The sequence below is a fragment of the Pteropus alecto genome, unplaced genomic scaffold (assembly GCF_000325575.1).
Source record: "Pteropus alecto unplaced genomic scaffold, ASM32557v1 scaffold304, whole genome shotgun sequence".
NCBI classification, from domain to species: domain Eukaryota; kingdom Metazoa; phylum Chordata; class Mammalia; order Chiroptera; family Pteropodidae; genus Pteropus; species Pteropus alecto.
In genome coordinates, this window is record NW_006435869.1 from 629,414 (window position 1) to 638,530 (window position 9,117).

Here is a 9,117-nt window from a genome sequence, read left to right on the forward strand (position 1 = left end):
TGCAAAGAAAATTTCCTGAACCTGATAATGAGCACATATGAGATACCCACAGCTAATATTATCTTTAATGGTGAAAAGCTGGATGTTTTCTCCCAAAAATAAGGAAGAAAACAAAGATGCCAGCTACTTCCATTTCTGTTTAACAATGTACTGGAGATTTTAGCCAGAACAATTTTGCCAAAAAATGAAATAAAATGAATCCAGATTGGATAAGAAGAGGTAAAACCATCTCCACCTGCATATGACTTATCTGGTATGGAGATAAGGAATCCACTAAAAGTCTCTGTTAGAACTGACAATCAAGTATGGCAAATTTGTATGAAACAAGATCAGTATATAAAAATAAACTATTTCTATACACTGCAATGAACAATCTGATAATGAAATTAACAAAATCTATTTGCAGTAGAATCAAAAGGAATGAAATAGGAATAAATTTAATAAAAGTAGAAAATAAATACTCTGAAAACTGCAAAATATCATTAAAAATTTTAATAAAGATCTACAAGTATGAAATAACAAGTATTGGTGAGAATGTGGAGAAAAGGGAACCCTTGTGCACTGTTGGTGGGAATGTAAATGAGTACAGCCACTACGGAAAAAAAGTATGGAATTTCCTTTAAAAATTAAAAATAGAGCTTACATAGGATCCAGCAGTTCTATTTCTGGGTATTTATTTGAAGAAAATGAAAACTAACTTGAAAAAAATATATGTACTCCCATGTTCACTGCAGCATTATTTACAATAGCCAAGATATGGAAACAGCCTAAGATGGATGAGTGGATAAAGAAATTGTGGGATATATGTGTATATATATGTGTGTGTATATACATACACTATATATACGTATACATTGGACTATTATTCAGCCATATGAAATTTTGCCATTTGTGAAAACACAGATGGACCTTGAGGACATCGAGCTAAGTGAAATATGTCAGACAGAGGAAGACAGCTACCATATAATCACTCTTATGTTTGGAAACTTTAAAAACACAAACAAACACAAACAAAACTTATAGATACAGAGAATAAACTGGTGGTTGCCAGAGTCAGGGGATGACGGGGTAGGAGAAATGGGTAAACGGAGTCAAATGGTAAAAAAAATAAATAAATAAAAGCAAGGGAGTTGTAAAAATAATGCATAATTCTAATAATCACATACTGACACAGAAAAATGACTACATACTTTTATATATTTAAATTTGCAAACCATGTGTCATTTCAGTTGGATGGCTATTTAATAAATGCACATACATGCCTAAGGATATCAGTTATAGAGCTGTAAGCATTTTGAGGATATGTGGAGAAAAACTCTCTCCTAGCCACATTTCCCTTGAAATTAATTTCTAGTAATAACCATTAAATGTTTTTTATAACCAAAAATTTGATTTACACTAGGGTGTGGTTGGGTGGGTATTTGGATATTTGGATATTTCAAATTAATTAAAATGAGTAAAGGCCTTGGGACGATGCCATCTTTTTTCCTTGATCTTTATTTTTCCCTAACCAATAGAGGCAAGGAAAAAAGATTGAACCTTAAAAAAATTATATAAAGATCTAAATAATAGGTAAAATTGTCCATGTTCATAGATCAGAAGACTTAACACTGTTGAGATGGCAATAATACCCCAAATGATCTAGATTTTCAGCACGATACCTGACATAATCTCAGCTGACTTCTTTACAGAAATTGTCAAGCTGTTTCATAAATTCATATAGAATTGCAGGGCAACCACAATATCAAAACCAAGCTTGAAGGAGTAAAACAAAGTAGTAAGAATAATATTTCCTGATTTCAAATTTTACAACTCAGCAATGGTAATCGAGGTGGTATGACAATGACACAAAAACAGACATAAAGATCAGCGGATTAGATTGAGATTCCAGATATAAACCCATTCATCATGGTCATCTGGTTTTTAAAAAGATGCCAAGAATGAGGAAAGAATATCCTTTTCAAAAAGAATTAAGTTAGATCCTTACATCACACCACATACAATAATTTACCAAAATAGATCAAAGACCGAAGTCTGAAGTAAAACTATAATATTCTTATTTTAAAAATAGGGGAAAACATGACCTTGAATTTGGCAAAGAATCATTAGATATGACACCCAAAACAAAATGGTAAAATTAAAATAGTGTTTTTGTTATATTAGTCCAAATAGTAATTGAATTACCTTAGGGATACCACAGCCCTTTACATTTCAAAGTTCTCTAAGAATACATTTAAAAAATGATCTCAAATAAATTTCTTTCCAGCGTAAAATGTACACCTGAGAATGTAATGAACACATCTCACCCCCATGTGATTAGACTGAGAAGAGTCCCTGAGCCCAGGCTGGGGCTGCGGGGTTCCACTTTCCCACCAGAGCAGAGTGCTTGGGAGGTCACTGGATTTTTTTTTAACTACGAAATGAGTGGGGGTGGGGAAGCGATGGATGGGACACTCAAAGCTGTCAAGAGTAAAAGATCAAAATGGAGCCAGACTAATTATTACACATGGTGGAGTGACTTTTAAGTGCCTACACCTGTAAAAAAAGGAGTCACGGTCCCACGAATGGCCTCGCGGCCTTATATTTCAATGCAAAAGTCCACCACAGGATGAGTTCCAGCTGGCCTTTTGCCCCAGCCTCGAAAGCTCTGGCCAGCTGTCGCTCAGGCGCGAAAGAGCAAGGCCTTTCGAACTGTCCAATCAGGGGCAGCCCCGGGGAAGGTGGGTGGGGCGACGGTCCTCCAGCAGCCCGGACGTCCTGCTTGCTCCGGCCATCCTTGAGATCGCGGGTCGCTAGTCCTTAAAGGCCCCAGTTTGTTCTGCCGCAGGGTCTGTCGCGTTGTGATCTGTACCGTTACCGGGAATCGTAGGGAGGTCGCCGGGGGACCCAGGAAACCTAGGGATGGTGAGTGTGCGGGGCCGGGTGCGGAGACTGGGACGAGGAGCTGGTTGGAACCGGCTGTAGCGGGACCCGGCCTCCCAAGGTCAAGTCCCGAGTCCGCGGAGCCGCCTTCAGACCTCAGTCCCCTCCGGCACGCAGCGTTGGGGCTGGGCCGGCAGCCGGGACCCCGGTTCGGCCCCGGTCCCGGAGCCTCTCTAGGCAGCTCTGCGCCCGCAGCCCCGCGTCTCCCGAGATGGTGCGGTGACCACGGGGAGAGTCATCAGGGGGACAGTCGTGACTTGTTCTCTGGGGTTTGTGCGTGGGAGGAACTGTGGTCTGTGGGGTCCCAGTCCTTCCTTTCCCTCCCAGGGGACGCCCGTTTTCTCTTGAGTTTCCTAAGCGTCTGGGAAGCTGGGTGTGAAATCCAGGACCCTTACTGCACCCTGCTCTGCTCCAACCGTCTTCCCAGGACTGGAGATAAATGCCTAAATTTCCAAATCCCTCCCCATATTCCCAAAGACCGACTTCCCCTCCCTGACTCAAACATCATAATCAACTATTTGTCCAATAGGGCGCATTTCAAACAGACCTATGTTCTGTTTTATCATTTTTTCATAGTCAATGGGTGGTCCTTTTAATGGGGTTTTATTTTCTGCTTGTGGATATTTTACATGAGAGAAAAATAGCGAATAATCACCTGGAACTATGGTGTGTGAAATCCTTGTGGCCTCCCAGAACCTCCCCTGGGCACACACGTCCTGTGGGAAGTCCTTTGGCCGGAGGCTCCTTTAAACTTTCCTCAGTGTTCTGTCCTGTCAGCACTGCCCTTCCTTGGGTTTGTCACCTTTAAAAAGTATGTTAACTTTATGGGTTGTTCAAACACTGGGTTTGTGTCTTTTAAAGTATCTCTTATTGTCCAAAGCTATTCCAATGGAGACAGAGGCCGGAGGGCAGGGTCTCTAAGCTAAGGCCCCCTTGACCTGCAACGGGAAGCACTTGCAGGCCTAGTGGTTCTCCCTGGGGAGCCTCCCTCTGCAGGTGTCCTTCCTGCTCACACCCACCATGGAAGAAGCCTTTACACTGAGAGAAGCTGCAGCCCTGGAAAGCTGGGGTGCACTTGCACTCGCGGGAGAGTGATGCTGCCTTTCTGAGGTTGAGGTTGAGGTTGTGGTTTCCTTAGGCCTCGATGTTTTAGGTGTTTTGTTTGAGTTGTGCATCCACAGTGTAGATGCGCTCAGAGTGTAATTTGTGCACGTGGAGAAAGTCAGTGAAAGTTAGGAGTTCTCTGACCTGGCTTAGGGTTTGTGAATGAGAAGTTCGTTTGGGTCAGAACCTTACACTAAATCCAGCTGAGCGTTTCCTCACTGTGAGATGAAGCCTGAGAGAGGGAGCGTTTCCATTATTCCCCGGGGAGAGGAGGGTGTTGGGTCTCAGAGTTCATTCCTAGGGTGACTCAGGTGTCCCTCCTCTCCTCCAGGGACTGACCCATTCCAGGGGTTCTGTCTCAGCAGGAGAGTCTGGAATGTGGAGCCTTCTGCAGGTGACTTTCCTTCTGTCCCGTGGGAAACAGGCTGCTCATCTGAGCTGATTCTTTCCTTTGGCTCCTTTATCGACTGACTGTGCAGTGCAGCCCTTTGCCTCCAGGTCCCTGAGCAGCTGGGCTCTGACAGTGTAAGATGACTGACAGATACGAGGTGAGGAAGCAAGAAAATGGTGAAGCCAAATAGAATTTTTGTTCTGTTTAGATAAGAGAATCTAAAGATGTGAGATGAATATATTTAAGTTCTCAGGTACATTTTTCTCTTTCATGTTGGTTTTTATATGTGCTTGACCCTAAAGAACTTTTAAAAAGGCTAAAGCAATTGAATTCCTATTATAATTGATGTGAGATAAACTATTGAAAGCTTACAAATATTTAAAAAATCCTACTACATTTAAGGGGCTAAAATCAAACCCCTAATGCATTACAATACATTACTTATTCCTGAAAATACCCTGGTGCGAAATATAAGGGACAAACTATGACACTACATGTCCTTTTAGTTAGCAAGAGATTTGAAATTTTTCATTTTGTATGGTTTACACTTTGTAACTATTAGTGCTTATAGGGATTAAATCTTAAGATGGTTTCCGATGCAGAAAAATTAAAATTAAACTGTTAAATAGTAAAATATACATAAATTTCTCTGTTTATTTTAAAGAAATCTGTAAAATAGGAAAGTCTAATTTAAGAAAACTCACTGGCAACATATCCTGGTCCCTCCAGCCCTGTTGTTACTCCAGCCACCACCAAATACACAGTTTGGATCATTTCTCAAGCCTCCAATTAGCATTTCTGTTCTGTTCAGTGCCTATTTCAACAGCCTCTAGGCTGCACTTGGCCTTCACCTCTGAAGGTACGTGATAAGCCTTTACTGGGTTATCCTCACGGGTCTTCGACAGCTTTGTCAACCCACACAACCCTTACAGGCAAGACCTGAACCGCATCCTGGTTTGTCCAAAGAACACAGGTAGGACATTATATTAATGTCATCTCCTCTTAGGACATTCAGGACATACAAATATAGAAAAAAGGAGCTCACAAGATGTGGATGGGACATTGCCATGCATAGTGGATGGGGCACTGACAACTTTGTTAAATTTCTAGAAATTACTTAAGCCAAGGCCCACTCCCTCCCTGACACCATGAAGAAATAACTCTTGTCCCTCTCAGTACCCACAACATTTCCTAGATTCTTTCAGTGTTCTGGAGGGAACATATTCCTTCTTTACAAATTTTACTTGAGCACAAGTATGCTGTTACTTTGCAAATTTGCCACCTAATAGGCACCCCTACCACAAAAGGCTGGAGACTCTTCAAATTGCCACACAACTGGCACTCTTATTAGTGCCCTCAGAGACTCCTTCACCACAGATGCTTCACTAACCTCTCATGCCTCCTAGAGTGACCCATGATGGCCCTTCACTAACCTCTCATGCCTCCTGGAGTGACCCATGATGGCCCTAAGTTGTCCATAGGCTTCTGATATAAACACCTTCACTAGGTCTCACACTATATGTCATCAGAGCTGCAGGTACCTCTACTAAAAGTAGGTAGCGCTCATCACCTATCCAGCAGTCCATTAAGCCTTGGGACCTGGAATCAGCACTCCGATGGCTCACCACAGCTCCCGAGACCCCCTTGAGACGTGATGGAGCCAAACCTGGGCCTTCTGCGACGGCCTACCTGTGGGGGGCGGGGGGCTTTCCCTGTCTTCAGCCTCTTACAAGATGCCAAGGTGCTGTAAGAGGTCACCCCTTTCCCAGGCCTCTAGGCTCCCTGAGGAGTCCCATGGGGTTACCTGACTTAAAAGCAGTGGGAGTTCATGGACTTGACCTACAACATCACTACATTTGTATGTGATGGAGCTCAGGCAGAGTTACTCCTTTTTCATTTTTTTCCCCATCATTATTGAAATATAATAGACAATCCGTTGCTTGTATTTACATTGTACAATTCAATGAATTTTTTTTTCAATTATAGTTGGCATACAATAATATACCAGTTTCAGTCGTATAGCATAGCGATCAGAGATCCACATAACTCATAAAACGATCACCCCACCAAATCTGGTACCCCTCAGATATTTATTACATTATTAACCATCTTCCCCATGCTATATTCTACATCTCCGTGTCTATTCTGCAACTATCCATTTGTACCTCTTAATCCCTTTGCCTTTTTTGTCCCCCCCCCAAACCTCCTCGCATTTAGTATCCCTCTAAATATTCTCTCTATCTATCAGTTTATTTCCATTTTTGTTGTTGTTGATTTGGTTCTTTAGATTCCACGTGTATGTGAAATCATGCGATATTTGTCTTTCTCCATCCAACCCATTTCATTCAGGGCACTATCCTCTAGGTCCATCAAGGCAGTATCTTTTTCCATCCCCTTGTAGTCTGTTTGTGTCTTTTAATCTGAAGTGAGTCTCTTGTAGGCAGCATATGTGGGGGTCTTGTTTTCTTATCCATTCAGCCACCCTTTCTTTTGGTTGGGGCACTTAATTCTTTTCCATTTGAGGTATTTGTCGATAGAAATGTAGTTATTACCATTCTTTATTCCTGTTTTTGATACATGTTTTTTCTTCTTAAAGAAGTCCCTCTAACATTTCCTGTAATATTGGCTTGGTAATGACAAATTTCTTATTTTTGTCTGGGAAGCTCTTTATCTGTCCTTCACCTCTAAATGATAGCTCTGCTGGATAAAGTATTCTTGATTGAAGATCCTGGGTCTTCATTACATCAAATATTTCGTGCCAAGCCCTTCTGTCCTGCATGCTTTCTTTTGAGAAATCAGCTGCCAGTCTTATGGGTACTCCCATAAGGTTACTAACTGCTTTTCTCTTGAAGTAATACTTGTCTCTACATAAGGCTGCAATGTAAGGTCTCTCCAGGACATTCCCACACGTGGGAGTTCTAGACACTACTGATAAAAGGAAAGGGACTCATTGGACTTCTCAGGACATATAGGGCTGGGCTCTCAATCAATAGAAGTTTCTCTTTTTCATATCTTGGAGTGCAGACTGCATAGAATCATAATGGCTTACTGAAATAAGCTCAAATTAATTGAATGAAAGGTGGTCTCTTTCTGTCATCGGTTAATCATCGGGATGGATATTAATGTGTGTGTCTTCATCTTTTTTCCTAGTAGACTTCTTTTTTAAGAGCCATTATATTTACAGAAAACTTGGTTGGAAAGTACAGAGACTTCCTGTATGATCCCTCTGCCTCCACACAGATATATGTTGTATCTCATAATCTTGTGGTACATTTGTTAGATTTGATGAGACAACTTTGATTCATGAAAGTCTATAGTTTAGATTAAGGCTGTGTCATACAACCTCTGCTCTTCGGCCAATATAAAATGACATGTCTCCACCATTTATATATCATATGTAGTAGTTTCCCCTTATCCACAGGAGATACATTTCAAGACCCCCAGTGGATGCCTGAAACTTCGATGGTACCAAACCCTATACAGTATGTTTTTTCCTATCTATACAGATTTGGTGCAGTATGTCATCAATCGAACTATGTTTTTTGTCCATGTCTTCTACTCACAAATCTAATGGCTTTTCCGTCATAACTCAGTACTTACCATGCATGGTGGCTGTAACTTTTGCAGTTTGAGGTGTGATAGCAAAACTAGGATGGATTTCTGTTTTGTTCTCCAAAATTTCACAAAAGATTCATTCTTAGTGTAGATCTTAGCAATCTCAGCATAAAAATTCTTTAAAGAACTTTAACCTAAAGGAAGTACTTTCTGGCTTTTCTTTTGCATACATGAATTGCTGGCATCACTGCTCTTGCGCTTTGGGGCCATTATTAAATAAAACAATGCTTACTTGAGCACAAGCACTATGATACCACGACAGTCAATCTGATGGGAGTTGACCACTGAGTGACTAACAGGCAGGGAGTGTATATATCATGGAGATCCTGGACAAAACGATGATTCATGTCCAGGTTGGGATGGAGTAGGACAGCCAGAGATTTCATCACACTACTGAGAAAGGCACACAATTTAAAACTTATGAATTGTTTATTTCTGGAATTTTCCATTTAATATTCCTGGATTGCAGCTGACCATGGGTAACTGAAACCACAGAAAGGAAAACCGTGGATAAGTGGGGGCTACTGTAGGGTACTTTCACTGTCCTAGAAATCTGTGCTTCAACTATTCATTCATCCCTCCCTCCCACTCCCAAGTCTTGGCAACTAAGCTGTTTTACTGTCTTGTACTTCTATCTTTTCCATTATCTTATATGCTTGGAATCATGCAGTGTGTAGCCTTGTCATGTTGGCTTTTTCCAAGTAGCAATGTGAATTTAAGGTTTTTCCATATCTTTTTGGCTTCATTACCTCATCGCTTTTCATCACTAAAGAATATTTCATCCTATAGATGTAACTGATTGTTTATACATTTGCCTATTAAAAGATATCTTGGTTACATCTAATTCTTGGCAATTATGCATAAAGTTTCTATAAACATTTTTGTGTAGGGTTTTTTGTGAACATACATTTACAACTCATTCAGGTAAATTCAAGGAAGCATGATTGTTGCAGTTTGTGTTAAGAGTAGGCTTAGTTTTAAGAAACTATCTTTCTTCCATTTTCCATTCCCACCAGCAGTGAATGAGGGTTCCTGTCGCTCTCCATCTTTACCATTGTTTGGTGTTCTCAGTGCTTTTTTTTAAT

At 41.0% G+C, this 9,117-nt stretch overlaps 1 protein-coding gene across 1 annotated transcript in view; it reads left to right on the top strand.

The window, feature by feature from the left end:
* The first annotated feature begins 2,734 nt into the window (after positions 1 to 2,734).
* The window catches only part of LOC102895330 (zinc finger protein 709-like), an 18,679-nt gene continuing 12,296 nt past the window's right edge, over positions 2,735 to 9,117 (top strand). The window contains exon 1 of the mRNA XM_025046670.1: positions 2,735 to 2,904. Coding sequence (XP_024902438.1) covers positions 2,902 to 2,904 — 3 coding nt within the window. The 5' untranslated portion in view covers positions 2,735 to 2,901. The remainder of the gene's footprint in view (positions 2,905 to 9,117) is intronic.